The 16660-nt window shown below is 59.6% G+C and overlaps 1 protein-coding gene across 2 annotated transcripts; it reads right to left on the reverse strand.

The window, feature by feature from the left end:
- Positions 1-367: 367 nt before the first annotated feature.
- Positions 368-15790, reverse strand: SLC7A10 (solute carrier family 7 member 10). Of its 2 annotated transcripts, none has more exons than XM_045846896.1 (11): positions 15617-15790; positions 6272-6476; positions 3973-4124; positions 3640-3765; positions 3417-3570; positions 2604-2727; positions 2420-2523; positions 1984-2080; positions 1615-1764; positions 820-997; positions 368-586 (listed from the first exon to the last, which is right to left on the reverse strand). In XM_045846896.1, the coding sequence occupies exons 1-11, from the start codon at positions 15765-15767 to the stop codon at positions 456-458; spliced, it is 1572 nt and encodes a 523-aa protein (XP_045702852.1). In that variant the 5' UTR covers positions 15768-15790; the 3' UTR covers positions 368-455. The 2 variants fall into 2 exon arrangements, with proteins under 2 accessions (XP_045702852.1, XP_045702853.1); XM_045846897.1 differs by having other exon boundaries at positions 2607-2727; positions 15617-15781.
- Between the last annotated feature and the right edge of the window lie 870 nt (positions 15791-16660).

Consider the following 16660-nt stretch of genomic DNA (forward strand, 5'->3'; position numbering starts at 1 on the left):
CGTAGTTATGGAGGGAATCCCTGCACTCTCTTGGAGGCTGAGCCTTGGCCTGGCCTTGATGGGCCTGGGGGTGGGCACCCCAGCCACTTCCCCATCCTCAACGTGCCTCCCTCTGGGGTGGTCCCAGAGAGGGAGGACCTGGATCAAGTGGCAACCCGCAGCGCTGAGGGCCTCCTCCAGAGCCTGCCACACCTTCCCCGCAGGCCCCACGTGCCCCCGACGGAGGCCAGCGCACCACCAGCCTGGTGTTATTCACAGGTCTCTTTGGGAAAAGCCCGCAGGGTGGTGCCAGCAGGGAACAGTGTCCATATCTTAGGGCTTCCTTCATACAGGCCTCTAAGAGTGGGATCTCTTTTTTTTTCCCCAGGAAAAACAACTTTTTTTTTTTTTTGCAAAACACCTCCTCAATAAACAACATGTAAACAGAAATAGCTGCTTCAAGCTCCACAAGTGTCTCATTGTGTCTTCAAGGGCTTGTCCAAGGAGGGTAGTGGGGAGGGCTGGAAGGGGCTGTTTTCCTCCTCCTCTGGGGCGCCCTGGGGGTAGACCACAAAACACAGCTTCTGGCCCCAGCGTGTCATTGATTCTGAAAACAGACAGACAGACAGACAGATAGACCTTGGGCCTGACCCCGTGGGATAGGGGTCCTCAGGGAGCTGCTCCTTTTGTGGTGGGTCCCGGACACTTGGGCCACATGTGGGGAGACGTGTGGTGGTGGTGAGGCCTGCGTCGCCCGCACAGCTCGAGGGTGAGCTCTGGGCGAGCCCTGAGGGGGTCCCACCTCCAGCCCTGGCCCCTGAGGGAGGCTGCCCGGCTCACCCGTGACTCTGTGCACACACTTTGGTTTGCTTCTCCAGAACACGCCCAGGAAGAAAACGGGCACCCCGGTGAGGATGATGATGACACCGACCCCACACACCATGGGCTCTGAGATAAAGCTGAAGACCAGCAGGAAGGCCCAGAAGATCAAGTACGTGGCGGGGACAAGGAGGTTCACCTGCGGAGAGCCAGCGGAGCGCCAATGGTGCGGGATCCCCTGCCCTCCTGCCCTGGCACCCTGGGCACCCCAGCGCTTGCCCCCCTTCCCTGGGAGCCGAGACCTGGGATGTTGGCCTCCTTCCGGCAACAGCCCCCAACCTTCTGGAAGCCCATTCATTCGTGGATTGACTGAGTTGGCCAGACAGTTGAGGTTTCATCAAAGTGTCAGCAGGCCTGAGCTCCGCACACTGACTGGACGAGGATTTGCAGCTTGCCCTTGGCTTAAGGTCAGTTCTTTTCTGGTCTGCCCCATTTCAGGCACTGGACACTTCTCCAGCTCAAGGGTTTAACAGGGACTTTTAGCTCAGTTTAGAGCCCTCTGAGGGGAGGGGTCCTTAGAGCCCCTTTCGGTGTGGGCTCATGGAATCTGGTGCAGAGCATCTGCTGCATGAACGAGTGTCCTCGCCTCAATTTCCTGCCTGTAAACTGGGGATATTCAGAGCACCCACCTCGTGGGGCTGTCGGGAGGACTGAAGAGGTCAGTGCACACAAAGCATGTGGTAAAATCGCCTGACACTAATGCCCGAAATGGGGGAGGCTCTGAGAGCTTCCAGCACATCCCCCCCCAGGCCTCACCTTGATGGGCCTGTGGAGTGCCGGCCGCCTCCAGCGCAGCACGAGCAGGCCCAGGATGGTGATGCCGTAGCAGAGGTAGTTGATGAAGGACACGTAGTTGATGAGCGTGTACGTGTCTCCCACAAGCATGATCACCGCCGTGGCCCCGCACTGGGAGAGGACCGAGCTGAGGGCTGGCCTCCCGCCCACCTCCCGTCAGCCCCACGGGCTGTCCTGGGCCTTCCCGCTTAGGCCAGGAGGTTGGTGAGCCCTGGCCCTCCCCTCCCGCTCCACGGGCTGCCCACCAGGGCCAGGGCTCCTCCCTGCCATTGCCCGCACCGCCGAGTGGCCTGGGCCCCCTGCCCTACCAGCACAGGCCCCCCAACTCACGCAGACGAGGAGGGCAGGGATGGGTGTACAGCGTCTGACGTGGATCATGGCCAGCAGGCTGGGCAGGTGCCCCTCTCGGGCTCCAGAGAAGCACAGCCTGGGGGACAAAGGTGGTGGGGGCTGTGAGCCTGGCTTGGGGCTTCCCCGCTGGCCAGTTTGTGGACCTAAGTTCTAGGCCTGATGTCCCTCTTGAGTTGGCACCTCTGACCCCCTGCCACAGGCCCCAACGGCCCCACTGTGCAGTGTTCCCCCTTTCTAGCCTGCCTCCCTCTTGCTTTTTGTTCTCAGACTTGGGATCAGACACCTGTTCCTGGGGAGTCCATCATCCTGGCTTTGGGAGGGCCCCACCTGGCAGGCTTTCTCTGTTCCAGCACTGCTCGCATGCCAGGGCACCTACCTTGCCTTGCCGGGACCACCCTCTCCCCAGCCCAGTCACCTGGAGGAGGTGAACAGGTAGCCATTGATCCCTCCGAAAGTGGAAAGTGCCACGGACACGGGCATGACCCAAGAAAAGTAGCCCAGCAGCTTCTCCCCGAAGGTCTGAGTGAGCACAGGAGAGAGGTGGTGCGTGAGCTGGGTGGGGGCAGGGTGGGACTGGGCTCCGAGGGGGTCCCACTCACCACGGCCACTGCATTGGAAGCCAGCAGCTCCTGGGGGGACATGGCGGTGAAGTAGGCGATGTTGGTGAAGGTGTACACAAAAGTCACCAGCGGGATGGAGATGAAGATGGCTCGAGGTAGGTTCCTGGGGGCAGTGGTGGAGCACTTGAGTGTCTGCCCTTTGGGGGCAGGGCCCAGGGGAGTGGAGGTGGGCCAGGGGAGGGGGCAGCACTGCTGTCTGTGTTGCCCCCACCCCCAACCCCCGAACCCTAGCTGGGGGAGGGGTGGGCTAGTGGGAGGAAGGGCCATATCATATCCTAAGGGACAGGCCTACTGTCTGCACATAAAGAGAAAATTGCATACAGCCAGAATCAGCCTTGAAAATCCCAGAAGTGTCCTGAGAACTCCTTCCATAGACATCGGGTGCCCCTGGGACTCCCATGGACCCAGCCCCCGCTGGAGCTGCTCACTGTGAGGTCCCTGGCTGAGCATCAGGTGGAGCCACTGGCTTCATCTGCAGAGCCGTGTAGTGCACACACGTGTGACTTTTGGTTAAGTGCAAACAGCAGGGCCCATTCGAAGGGGAACAATGATCCTCAGGGTTTCTGAGGCCCAGCGAGGGGCTGTGACGTGCCCACAGCCCTACAGGGCCAGGCTGGGAGACACACGTCCTGGCTGTCTCTCCAGAGCCATTCCTGTGGGGCGGTGGCGTGGACGGGCGGACAGTGGGACAGTCAGACCGAGGCACAGGGGCCAGCAGGTCTGTGCAGGGAGGCTGCCTGTTCCATCGCCCGGCCCCCCACTTCCCAGGGCCCAGTCCCATGCACCACTCACTTCCGAGGGTCAACTAGTTCCTCGGTGACGTAGTTGAGGAAGTTCCAGCCGCTGAAGGCGAAGGAGCCCTGCAGGAAGGCCAGCGCCAGGTGGCCCACAGAGGGTGTCATCCAGAAGTCAAAGGCATTGCTGGGCCTCAGCTCCTCGAAGTGTCCTGGGGGTCCAGAGGTCAAGGGTCAGTGTCATCTCCCCAGCCCTGGGCGCAGCCCCACCCTGGCCCTACCTTGGAAGATCTGGACAAAGCCCATGCCAATGATGAGCGACAGGGCCAGCAGCTTCCCACCGGTGAAGATGTCTTGGATGCATGTGGCCCAGCGCACACTGGAGCTGTTCACCCACGTCAGGAGCACTGGGGAGGAAGGGTGAAAGGGTGGGCGGGCCGCAGCTAAGTCCACCTGAGTGGCAGGGGACACATATCTGCAATAGCCAGAGTGCAAGAAGCTCCCCCCTGGGGTCGACCTCTCTGGGGCTCATAGCTGGAGCGGTTCCCCTGTACCCCCCGCCCTCCACAGCGCAGGCAGCAGAAGCCCAGCCTGGCCCCAAGGTGGGAACTCACTCAGGCAGGCCATGGAGAGCACTCGGGAGGCTGCGGTGGGGGGGATGCAGTTGGGGAACACAGGCTGCAGTACGTAGTTGGAGAAGGTCATGGAGATGACAGCCAGGCTGGTGGGGTACATGATGAGGACCGCGCTCCAGAGCAGCAGGAAGCTGAAACGAGCGAGGCCCCAAGTGGCACGGGCATCTGGTCCATCGCCTTCCTGGCAGAGCAGGCCCAGGTGTGTGGAGGGGGTGCACACTGGGTCCTGGGATCCAAGGGCTGGTGCTTGTGCTGGAGGTTGGCTTCGGTCCAGGGAGGCAGGTTTCAACAGACTGCATTCAGCAGTTAAAGAGCTACTCGCTGGCTTGGGCAGGCGTTGAGAACCGCCCGGGGAACCAACAACCTCTCTAATGGCCACACAGCCCCTGGCCACAGGCTATTTTCTGCACTGGGCTGGGGTGTGGGGGGAGCACTGTCCTGGGATCTGCAATCTTGGTTCCAGCTGCAGCTCTCAACAGAGCGCTGTGGCTATAGACGGCTGACTGAGCTGTGACCCCCTGAGAGACCACACCTTGCAGAGCACTGGCTGGGGGTGGCAAGTAATTTATGTCCCTTCTTCCCCAATTTCACCTCTGCAGAATGCCCATGTGGGAGTGGGGGCTTTGCTCAAGGCTGTGAGGCCCTACCAGTTCCAGGGGTCTGCCTGGACCCAGGGGAGGGCCTGTCCATGGGGGTGGTCCTAGCATCTAGTCCAGCTCTCAAGGGTGGGGATCACCTCATCCAGGGACATCATTAACCTCCGGGGCACCACGTTGGGTGTCTTCCTTTTGGTCCTCACCCTTGCACTGTAGCCCTGCTCCTGACCTCTTGCTTTGCACCCTCTCCCCAGCACCTTGGTTTCTGGGGCAGTCCAACTCCATGACCCTCCCCGCTGCTGGGTGCTCCTCTGTGCAAAACCTTGATGCTGGGGGCCTCCAGGCAGAGTCAGGAGGTAGGGTCTTGGGTCCTGCTCTCCTTCCCACCATGTCTGGTACTCTTTCCAGCTACATAGCACAACTCTGCCGCCTCAGGCTCCAGGCCCCTCTGAGAACCCTGTCCCCAGAAGAGAGCACCCTGGGGTGTGTAGGCCTGCCAGGGCCACAACCACCTCTGCCTTGTCGAAATCCCCTGATCCAAACTTTGTGCACTTCAGCCCAGACTTTTTCTCTGAGCTCCAGACCACCCCACCTCCACCCCGATCCTGGGTAAGACCTGACTGAGCATTTCTGCAGATGTGCCACAGACCCCACCAATGTAGCAAGCCCCACCCAGAAATCTCCCCCTCACCATCCCATGAACCACTGTCTTTGAAGCCTGCCCAGTGGGAAAGCAAATGTCATTTCTGCTGCACCAGCTTCTCCCTCATGCCGCCCTGGCTATCACCTCCTGAATTATTCTGGAAACTTCCTGTGCCTTTGTTGAGGCACTCAGCAGGGCTCAGCTGGACAACTGCAACAGCCTTGCTCTCTCTGCACCCCCAGGCTGCCCTACCCCCTCCAGACCCTGTTGCCTACCATGGATCTGACAAGCTGGCCCAGGCTAGCACCCTCTGTATGTGCTCCAACTCCTCACTGCTCAGCCAAGAAAATGCCACTCTTCCTCCAAGCTTTGGCACAAATGTGTTTTTTTCTGGGGAGCCTTCCTAGGTAGTTGGTACCCCATTCTCTTGGTTGCTGGGCCACTACCTCTCAAACACACCCTCAGAGCTGGGATCCTCTAGGTTTTAATCACATTTGAGGGGCAATTTCCCTATTGACCGTGAGCTACGTGAGGTCAGGGATGCATCCTCTATCACAACATCCCCAGCCCTCAGCACACAGTAGGTGCTCAGCTAACGTTCACTAGTGAATAAAGGAGTACTGGGAGCTATTCAAAGGGGAGCTCTTGCAGGGTGCTGAAAGGAATGTCATGGCCCCTCCCACCCCCACATATGGGCCTTCTGGATGCTAGCCATTACCTAGAGGTTTCAGACAGTAAAGGCCTCCCCATGCAGAAGCAGCAGGGAGGGGAGGGAGAGTGGGGCTTAGAGGCAGCTTTATTTGAAAGGAAACAGAGAGGTCAAAAGGCCAGCTGGAGTGAGCAGCTTGAGTGGGGTGGGCATTGGTCCCGCCTACCCTGGCCTTGGAAGGTGGTCCAACAGCCCCACCCCCTTCCCTCCATCCACCCCCACAACCTTCCTGTGATGCGAGGAGTGGAAGAGAAACTCCAGGTGGTCTAGACCCAACTGGCCATCTATCGAGGAGGCTTCCCCACTGAGTTGCTGGTGCCCCACACTCACCCGGACAGGCCCCCGAAGATCTCAGTGACATAGGCATAGTCTCCACCAGACTTAGGGACGGCAACTCCCAGCTCTGCGTAGCACAGGGAGCCCAGGGCGGTGACGCCCCCGCCCAGGACCCAGACGCAGAGGGCCAGACCCACGGAGCCAGAGTGCTCCAGGACCCCCTTGGGGGAGATGAAGATCCCGGAGCCTATGATGTTCCCTGCGGGGGAGATGGAGAGGCTGCAGTGAGGAACAGAGCCTCCACCCCCAGGCTGCTACCTGGAGGGGGATGGAGGGAACCTGGAGGCATGTGGATGACACTGGGCTCCTCAAATCCTGCAAGCACCCTGGGCTCATCATCTTCCCCCGTGGTCCCTGGCATGGGAGCAGCACTCTGTCCATTCAGGGAGGCTCCCCTGCCGGAGATAGATCTTGTTCTGAGTTCCTCTGCCTGCCCCTCCCCGCTTCCTGCCCCTTCCTCCCACGAGGTGTGGCAAGCACAAGAGAGGAGGCTCAACCATGTGAGTGATGGTAGAGTGGCAGCCACCCTGGTGCATCCCCATGGGGCCCAGACTCAGCCCCTTGCCCCCAGCTGAGGCCTCTAGTCTTCTGGGCCTCCAGCACCTGTCCTACTTCCAACCTGCTGGCCAGCGCTGGCCTCCTAAAGCAAGACCTTGACCATGACACTTTCTTGCCACTTTCCTATTGGTGGAAGTCCAAACACATCGAGTGGCTCAGGAAGTGTACCTCCTCTATGAAGCCCTCCTTGACCATGCTGGTTTGGGATCCTCCCCCCACTTCACACTGCTGTGGTCCCCCAGACCCCCCCATACTTTATCTTTCATCTCCCCTTTCCCTGTCAAGGAGCCCCTCTGCCTGCTTCCTCCCTGACCTAGGACCCAGGCTGCAGACACAGAATCTGAAGAGATCTTGCTCGATCCCTGGCTCTGTGAACATGTTTCAGGCCTTGGGCAAGGGCCAGTGGGGCTTGTTTGCAGGGTGGGGGTTGGCTGACAGCCATCACGCAAGGAGTGGAGAGGGCAATGGAGCGGGAGTCTTGGCCCGGCCTGAGGTCCAGACATGGACTGCCTCTCGCCTTAGGACAGCCCGCTGGTTGCAAACAGAGGTCACTGCTCTAATCCCAGGAACCTAATGGGAAATCCCAGCTGGGGCTCAGGAGACCTGGGGACCTCTCCCGGCTCAGGTCGCCTTTCGAGTCCAGTCTGTACAATGGGATTATTGTGAGGTTTCAGTGAGATACTGTCAAGGAAGACTTCAGCTATACCCAGATGTGCTCAGCATCTTTGCTGGCATGATTCTGTGTATTGTCTGCAACCTCACCTGCTTCCTCAGAACGTGGCAGGCCCTCAGTACACACCTGCTGAGTAAACTGGTGGATGAACACATGGCCTAATGCCCAACATGGCCCCAGTGCCCTAATGTGAAGGACTCACTTCCTCATCTGTGAAGTCCCACCCACAGGGGGACTGTGAGGGGGAGCAGAGGGGGTGGCTGGCTTCCAAGGCTCGGGTGCGAGTGCAATCTGCTTCGGTCACAGAAGGTCTGCCTTGCCGCTGGGGCTGACTCTGAGTCCTGGGCACTGGGGGTGGGGGCGTGCTCCCTCGACTCACAGTGCCTGGGGTCAGAACAGTGGGAAATGCTCAGGGCCCAAGCCAGGGTCTGCAGAGCAGGTTCCCAGGACAAGCAAGAGTCTGAGCACTCACTTAGCAGTTAGCTCTCTGCTAGTTAAACTAAAGAGGGGGCAGTGCTCTGGGCACCTGAGTGTCATCATCTGTGCACATGAATGAGCTCAGGTCACTGGTGATCTGCACTGGGGCCTGCCCCAAAGGACCTTATCCCCAAATCCACAGGCCTCATGAGTAAAAAGGCACCATTGCTGGGACCTGGGGCTCAGTCCCTCAACATGATCACCCCCACCTGCCAGCGCCCGGCGGGGGAGTGCACATCCGTCAGGGCAGAGCCTGCCTGCTCCACCTGCCAGGCCCACAGGCGGGTCTGGAAGAGGACACAGCTGTGGTGGCCAATCTGCATGCATCCCTTGTCCATGGTGCTACCCTCCACCCCCACCCCTGGCCGACACAGATTTCCAGTCTGGACAGCCACGATGCCCCACTTGGTTTTCCAGTCACATCCCAGGAGCCCTAAATACATCCAGATAAGGATGAAAGAATTTCTGTCCTCTAGCCCCTAGAGGTAAGTTGTGCCCTCAGCCTGCTTCCAGCAGGGAGAGGGGCAACCTCCCTTGCCTACAATGGGGCCCCAGGGCCTGGGTGGGCTGTTGTGTTTCCAAAAGGCCTTTGAGTTCACTCTACCCGGCGGCCGAGTCTATGTACTCAGGACATGGTAGAGTGGGATTTGCCAAAAGCCAGTGAGGTTGGAAGCCAGCGGGGGCTGGGTGGCCTTGGAAGGAGCTGGGTGCATTTGGGCTGGGGGTTTCCAGGGCCCCAACCACCCACCCTGAGTGGGCCCCACCACTCTACACAATTCTGCCTGGCAGGGCCTCCTGGGCATAGCCCTCAGGGAAGCTGTACCAGGCACCTTGTCCCAGAGGCGGGGGTCTGAAAGGAGCACAGTGCTAGCCTGTGCCCAGTAGCTGGAAACTCTAACATTGGGATCCGGGGAATGGGTTGGGGGTGAGGCATCACTATTGTTTTGGACACATGGTCTCAGGCTACAGGGAAGGACTACTGCCCATGAGCTAAAGGAACGTGTGTGCCACCTAATGTGTCATGTCCTTGGGGGTCTCTGCTTCTGGGTCTGCACAACTGCAGTTTGTCCTAGGAGGTGGCAGAAAACCCCATGAGGTCCATGGGGTTTTCTGCCACCTCCAAGGCCCTTGACCCCACTCACATGGGCTGGGTGGGGCTCTGCAAGGAGCAGCAGGGGCTGTGGGCTTAGGTGAGTGGCCCGGGGCAAAGAGCAGGAGGGAGGAGGACGAGGACAGGGCTGGGGGCCTCCAGCACTGGGGTGATCCAGGAGGTGTGGGGAAGGGACCGTGGAGCTGTGAGGAGGAGCTGCGGGGGTGCCCACCCAGCCCTCGGTAGTGGGGGGCTCGGGCCTCCCTTCTCAGTCCTCCTCAAGCTCAGGCCCAGCAGAATCAGCTCTGCCTGATTCCAGGAGTAGCAGTGGACAAGCCCAGCCCTAGGGGACCCCGCTGTGGAGGAAGAGGAGCACCGGGCACCGGGAACATGGGGCAGGCCAGGACACACTGCACAGGTGTCTGGCTGATGGCGGGCTGCAGAAACCTGGGTTGTGAGGCCTCCATGCTCCCATCCACCCCATGGGATGGCTGCTCAGTGGTGCCTGCAGGTCCTCGGTGGGGACAGAGCTCCTGGGAAGGTGGGTGAGGATGTGAGGAGGCCCCTTCCGCTCTCCTCTCACCCCTCTTCTCTCAGCCCGAGCTGGGTGGCTTTTATCACATTAAGATGTTTGGCCTGATGGGGCTTACCCGGCTCTGAGGAGGAAAGAAGAAAGGGCCATTGTTCCCTCAACTGCTGCGGTGTGCGCTGACCTATTTCTGGGAGGCAGTGGCAGACCACGGAGGTCACAAGGGTGGACCGTGGAGGTCGTGGTGGTGGAAGGAGCCAGCTGCCCGTGGTGTGTCTGTGGGGAATGCACAGTCTGGCCTGGGCAGGGGGCGGGAGGTCAGGCTGCTGGCACCACCCTTCAGCCCCAGAAACACTTTCAGGAGTTGGCTGGGTGGTCTCAGGCCAGTGCTGCCCTTCTGGGCCTCAGTTTCCCCTTCTGCCAGGGAGGGTCACTGGGCTAGGGGGCAGCAGATGGCCGGTCCCACCCTGACTCTGGCAGAGGCACTGCGGGCAGGGCAGCATGTGTCTTGTCTGCCTGCACGGGGCCCAAGGAAACACAGTCTGCTCAGTGCCCCCGCCCCCCACTCTGTAGGTTTCTCTCCAGCTCACCAGCCTCCCACAAGCAACACTGCCCCCAGGAAGTCCTGACTCCTCACCTTGGCCCCTATCACCTGGACCCTGCCCCATTGCCATGGTATCTGAAGGACGGCCAGGAAGCGATTACTTTATTTGCCACCCCAAGGGTAGGGTCTGTGCTGGCCTGCTGAGATGAAAGGCCTCAGTTTCCCCAAAAGGACAGAGCACTCACAGGGCTAGGTCACCTTACACCCACCTTGCCTCTCCCTGACACAGAACACGGTCGCATTGCCCCCCTGGGCCTGAACAGGGGCTGGCCATGGGCCAGGCCTTCTTCCTTTGCTCTGGGCAGTGAGTCCCAGCACCTTCCATTAGGACATGATCCATGAGGCCTCTGGCCTCCAAGTAGTCTGGAAGACACAGAAGCTCTGAAGAGCTCCAAACTCCCGTTAGTAGGTCCTAAGGGCCCTAGGCCATGGACAATGGCACTTACTACTTGAGAGCTCCCAGATCTGGGTTCAAACCACAGAACCCTTGAGGTGGGGGCTGTGGAGATGGCACAGCATCTCTCTGAGCCTTCTTATCTGTAAAATGGGGAGATGAGGCAGTGATGCAGCATGCTCCCACCCCGCCTAGCCTATCGGAGGACCTAGAAGTGCCTGTGGGTCCTAGTGTTATCATCCACCTTAGAGACAACTCAGGCCACTCGATCCAGCCTTTGGGGACCTGACTCCCACTGGACCTCAACACCCTGGGGTCAGAGTCCAGGGTCCTAATTTGGGGGCCCTGCTGGTACTCTGTGCCTCTAAGCACATGAATGTCCTTACAGTGAGCGTGTGTCAGGCACCCCTTTGGGGGACAAAAATGCCTGCTGAGATCTTGGCAGAATCTAGGGAGGTGAGTGGGGTGTTTCCAGGACATGCCTGAATTGCCCACTGGCCGCCATGCATGTCTGGCCTAACCCACTTTCCTTTTGAGAGGGATGAGCAGCAATGTGCAGTTCCCTCTGCCTGGCCCGCTCAGCCCAGCCTGGCCTTGTCCAGAGAGCTTCACCTGGGCCCTGTCTCTGGGCTGAGTCTCGCCGGGCGCCGGATGAGCTCCATGCCACAGCACATGGCAGTGAAGCCGCGGGCCGCACCCTACTTGCTTCATCATCAGCATCCAGCAGGTTGGCCCCTTCCTCCCACAGCACAGCCTCCGGGCCCCCCTCCCACCTCATTGGCTGCTCCTCCTCAGACTCCTCTGCTGGTTGCTTCTCACTTCTCCTAACCCCTGGGCAGCTGGTGCCCGCAGCTTGGTCTTGGGGTCTTTTCCCTTTTCATTCAACACTTGCTCCTTTGGAGACCCCATCCAGAAACCCCAGCTTCTGCTGGCGATTCCCAAATCTGTATCCCTAGCATGGACCTCCCTGCTGAACTAAACCTGTGAACCCAACTGATCACTCACTGGGCATCTCGCATGTCATGCGTTCAAAACAGGATTCCTGGCTTGCAGCCCTCTCTCCCCCCAAACCCGCTCCTTTCATGGTCTTCCTGGATCAATAAATAGTGAACGTGCTCCCAGCTGTGCAGACCCAACCCTGGTGTCACTCTTGCTTCCTCTCTCTTCCCCGAGTGTCCTCATACATTCTTCACCATCAGAAGTCCTTCGGCTCCATCTACCAAACTCACCCAGAATGGAACCTCCTCCAGTACCTCCGCTGCTGCCACTGTGCTCTGAGCCACTGCCCTCTCTCTTTGTGTTTTATCACCCCATCCGAGGGTGTGTTTATTGACGAGAGAGAGAGAGAGGTGTGAGAGAGAAATAGTGCATCCACCTCTTGTACATGTCCTGGTTGGGGATCAAACCCTCAACTTAGGTATGTGCCCTGACTGGGAATCAAACCCACAGTGTTTTGGTGTATGGGATGACGCTCCAGCCAACTGAGCCACCTGTCCAGGTGACTCAAGTGTCCTCCAGACCAGATGTCCTGCTTCTGCCCCTGCTGCCCACAGCCTCTGCTCCAACAGTGAGCCCCATCCCACGGCATGGCATCCCCTCCCCCCTCCCCTCCTCTCTGATCCCATCTCACGCAGTCTCCCTTTTGCTCAAAGCCTGCCTGGGGCTCCAATCACATACAGAGAAGAAGGCAAAATCTTTACTGGGGCCCGCAAGGCCCACACACATTGGACCCCAACCCACTGCTGCCTTGTCTGTTATCTGTCATCCCTCCTCCTGCCTTGATTTTCTCACCGTAGCAAGAGTATCACTATCCTGTCAGCTAAACATTCAGCTCGTTTATCTCGCTTGCCTGTTAACTTCCACACTGGAATGTCAGCGACAGAAGGATAGGGATATTGCCTGTGCTGCTTCCTGCTGTGTCTCCGGCACCTAGAGCAGTGCCCAACACTGTTCAGTACCTGATGTTAAATGGAGGAGCAAGCGTGTCCAGCGCTGGCAGGCCCTGCCCTTGCAGCCAGAACTGTCGTGGCCCCCCGTGGCTTCCCAGAATGCACAGGGCATCTGAGCCTGGGCTGGTTGCAGCCTCAGGTCCTAAGTTTCCTCTTCTATAAACTGAGGCTGAGAGGAGGCACAGAGAAGCGTCTGAGTGACTTTATGCTTCCTCAAGGTTTTCCTCTGAGCAGCCCAGGGACCTCCAGTCCTGAGGAGCACAGACAGGGGCCTGGACAAGGCTGGATAGGCAGGTAGCGGTTCCTAAGGAGATGGGACTCATGAAGCAGCCCCGTGAGTCCCTGAACACACTTGAGCGTGATGAACAAATGCCTGCAGGGGCTGGATACCTGAGTCAAAGGGAGAAAGTGAGCTTGGTCAGCAGACCCAGGGTGACCCCCACTCTGCTGGACCCGGGCACTTTCCTTCCTCAGGTGGAAGGGTGCGGACTGAGAAGAAGCTGGCTGAGGTCCCTGGGTCAGGACAAGATACCTTGCACATATGGCCCTGGCTAGTGTGTGGGAGTTGGGGGAATTTCTGTCCATCTGTTTGTTCGTCCTTCCATAGTGGAGTGTGGAGCTCAGTACATCCTGGTTGGATGCACTCCCCACTCAGTCTAAACCTTCCCCCAATAGGGACTATGAATCTGGCCCCAATTTCACCTAGCACCAGGGCAGTGCGAAGACAGACAAAGGGTTGAAAAATGAACCCCAATCTGCTCCCAAATGCTGAGCCTGTCACCTGCAGTGGTGCCATTCAACTCTCAGCTGCAGTTTCTATGTCTGTACAATGGGTATACAAATTCCTGTTTTGCAAGGCAGGCATGAGCATCGAGTGAGGTAAAGGAAGGATATGTTTCTGTAATGTGAGAAGAGGCGGTTCTCTGAATAGGTGCTGGATTCGGCCACGTCCCACAGAACCCTGCCCTGGCTGGCTTTTCCTCCCTCTGGCCTGTCCTCTGCTGGCCTGTCCCCTGCTGCTATGCTCCCAGAGGCCAGCAGGTGCTGTCCGAAACACATCTTAGGTGGGGTCATAGTCCAGCCCAAAGCCCTTCCATTCCATTCCATTCTTGAAAGCCCCATTCTTGAGCTTGGGACGGGGCAGGAAGGTCAAGGGAAGAGGATTTTAGGATTGTCTGGGAAGATGCATCTGGAAGTCTTACAGACAAGTTCAGTGGTTGGTAACACACAAGGAAGATTATGGAGTGTAATATAAAGTTCTCAAGGCTTTTGAAGCTAAAATTTGATACTTCACAGACATTTTTTTATTTTGACCAGCTTCCCAAGGGCAGCAATGTGGGGTGATATATGGGAGGCAGGCCCCCAGAACAGGGAATGGGGAGTAAGTTGGTGGGTGGGTGCCTTCAGGGCAGCAGATGGGGAGGGCAGTGCTGACCCTGACTCCACCACACCTGCCTCCTCCCTCTTCTCCTGTCACCTTCTGGTCCAGGCTGATGCTCCCCTGGTCTGTCTCTTGCCCAGTCCAGCCTCTTGCCTGCTGTTACCCTTCAAAGCTCTCCAGGGAGGGTTGTTGAACCACCACTGAGTGTCCTGGACTGGGCCAGGTCATCTGTGTTCTGTTCCTGAGTCTGCCACCCTTGGGCCACCCAAGTCACCCCTGAGGAGGCAGAGTAGGAACACAGCTCAAGGACACTGGACCTGCAGAGGTGGCCCAGAAAGAGCACTGTAGCTGGCTCCAGACATGCCCCAACCCAAGCCTCTTGGCCCATCCATGATGTGTGGGCTTCCCCTTTGTGAGGACACAGCATCTGGAGAGAGTGTGGACTGAGACAAAGCTCTAACCAGTACCTTGGCCAAATCCCTTCTTGCCAGCAAACAGTCCAGCAGGGCCACCTTAGGCCAAGAAGGTCTCAGGGCTGGGCCAGTGCTCCTGGATGATGCCATTCCAGGGCCAGTGGGGAGGCAGAGAGCTACCTGCCGGGGGGCGGGGGCTGTGTTCTGGGGCAATTCTTGGTGTGCATTCAGGGTCTAGCCAAGAGCCAGGACCCCGGGGTCTGGGGATGGATGGGCAGTGGATGCACCAGCAGTTCCCACTGGTTGTGGGGGAGATAGATGGGGACCAGTCAAGACCCCTTTCATTCATCCCTCCAGCCATGACTCTTGCGACCCAGGAGGGTCTCCGAGGTACCAAGTGTGGACACAGGCACAGGACTGGGTCAGCTAGTTCCTGAGAAGTCAGTGTTCATGACTTAGGACAGAAGGAGGGAAAATCCCACCACTGTTGTCACTGTCCCCTGAGCCCTCTGTCTACCTAGAAGTCCGCATCTGGGTCAGGGCACATGGACGCATTCTGGGGTGAGGGGGCTGGGGCCAGTGTGCCAGAGGATGAGAGTGCCTGGTGGGGTCCCAGCTTGGCAGCAGCTGGCTTTTCTGCAGGCCTGGTCGGGCCCACGCCAAGGCAGCCTCCTACTGTCTCTGGCTGCCCCGCCCCCAGGGTCTTGCCACCAAACTGCAATAAATACACTCGGAACCTATTTCCCCACTAACTGGCTCTATCTGTTTGCCTGGTCTGCCTGCAGTTTCTCCTGTTTTTGAAGACGAAATCACTCACTCCGCATGGCACTTGGACCCTGCACATAGTAGGGACTTAGCTTGAGCCACAGCCCAGTCAGTACTGGAGGCCTTAGCTGGATCAGCCCACCCAGCCTCCACACCTGCAAGGCTCCTGCACTTCGGGCAGGACCACCATCCCCTCCGTTTCATAGATGAGAAAACTGAGGGCAACTGCCTTGCCGAAGCCCCACAGCGAAGTAAAGGCAGGAGGATTCCAGCGGCGGAAGGAACCCACACCTCTCCCAGGCACGGAAATTCGGGGCTCCTCGGGAGGTGGGAACGGGCCCTGCGGCGCGACACTGCAGGTGTTCCAGCAACCCCCTCACCTGCTGTGCCACGGTCGCAAGCCAGTAGGAGGGCCAGGAGAGGGGTGCTCCTTCTCCCAAGCGGCTGTGTGCCTCAAGCCTTCGGCCTTGCGTCGTAGGCACCCACCCGCCAGGGGCCCTGCTCACCGATGATGATGGTGCAGGCGCTAAACAGCCCGATCTCCTTCTTGAGCGTCACCCGGTCCGAGGCGCCGGGGCCCGGCCCTGGGCCGGGGGAAGGCGAGGGCGCAGGGCCGGCGTTCCCGCGCCCGCTCGGCTGCTGCGTGGGGCCGGCCATTTCGCTGTCCAGCTGCGTCCCCGCTCCCTGCGCTGTCCCGTCTATACGACTGGCCGCCTGTCCGTCGGTCTGTCCGTCTGTGGGTAAGCTCACTAACCTCGCAGCCCTTGCAGCCCGGACAGCGCTCACAGACGGGCGCATGCGCTGGCGCGGGGCCCGGGCCGTGGGCCCGGGGCGGCGGGGGCCAGGGAGGGACGGAAGGAGGGCCGGCCGGCAACCCTCCCCCACCTTCCTTAAAGGAAACTCCCCCCGCGGCCCCTCTCCTCAGTCCTGGGCTTGGGGCAGAGCTAGGAAGAGCTCCCTCCTGCTGCCTGAGTCACACCCACTCGTGGGGTGGGGTGGGGTGGGGTGCGCTGGGGGAGCCGGACTCAAAGGCAAGACTGACCCTGCCCTCAAGGGGGCTGAGGACGCGGGCGAAACGGGGGTTGCCTGTGTGTCGGGACCGCCGAGTACCGGCGCCTCGGGGCGGGTGCAGATTGGGTGCAAGCTGAGCCCAGAGACGCAGGAGCGAGTGGCGCGGCCGGGACGCCAGCTCTTTCTGACCCCTCCTTGGCTTCCAGACGGTGGTGCGGGGGCGAGGCGTCCTCCGCACTCACCGTCCGAGTCTGGAGCCCCCAGCCCTCATCCCGGGAGGCCCCACTGCCTTGCGCGAGTCCTGGAAGGGGTTTGCGCTGCCGCCCACCCTCCGCGCCTCGCCGCCCGCTAGGCTCGGGGCTGCGTCGGGCAGCTTCCGTTTGCAGACGTCTTTGCAGACAGCTGGGAGTCGGGGACCAGTAGACTGACGAGGACTCTGGTCTTAGGCCCCGCGCGCTCTAGCCGGGTTGCAGGAGACGAGGCCACTTCTACTGCTGGGACACGCAGGGACAGGGCCTGTGGCCCCAGAGGTCGCAGGA

Source organism: Phyllostomus hastatus, unplaced genomic scaffold (assembly GCF_019186645.2).
Source record: "Phyllostomus hastatus isolate PE091 unplaced genomic scaffold, TTU_PhHast_1.1 phas_contig_5, whole genome shotgun sequence".
NCBI lineage: Eukaryota > Metazoa > Chordata > Mammalia > Chiroptera > Phyllostomidae > Phyllostomus > Phyllostomus hastatus.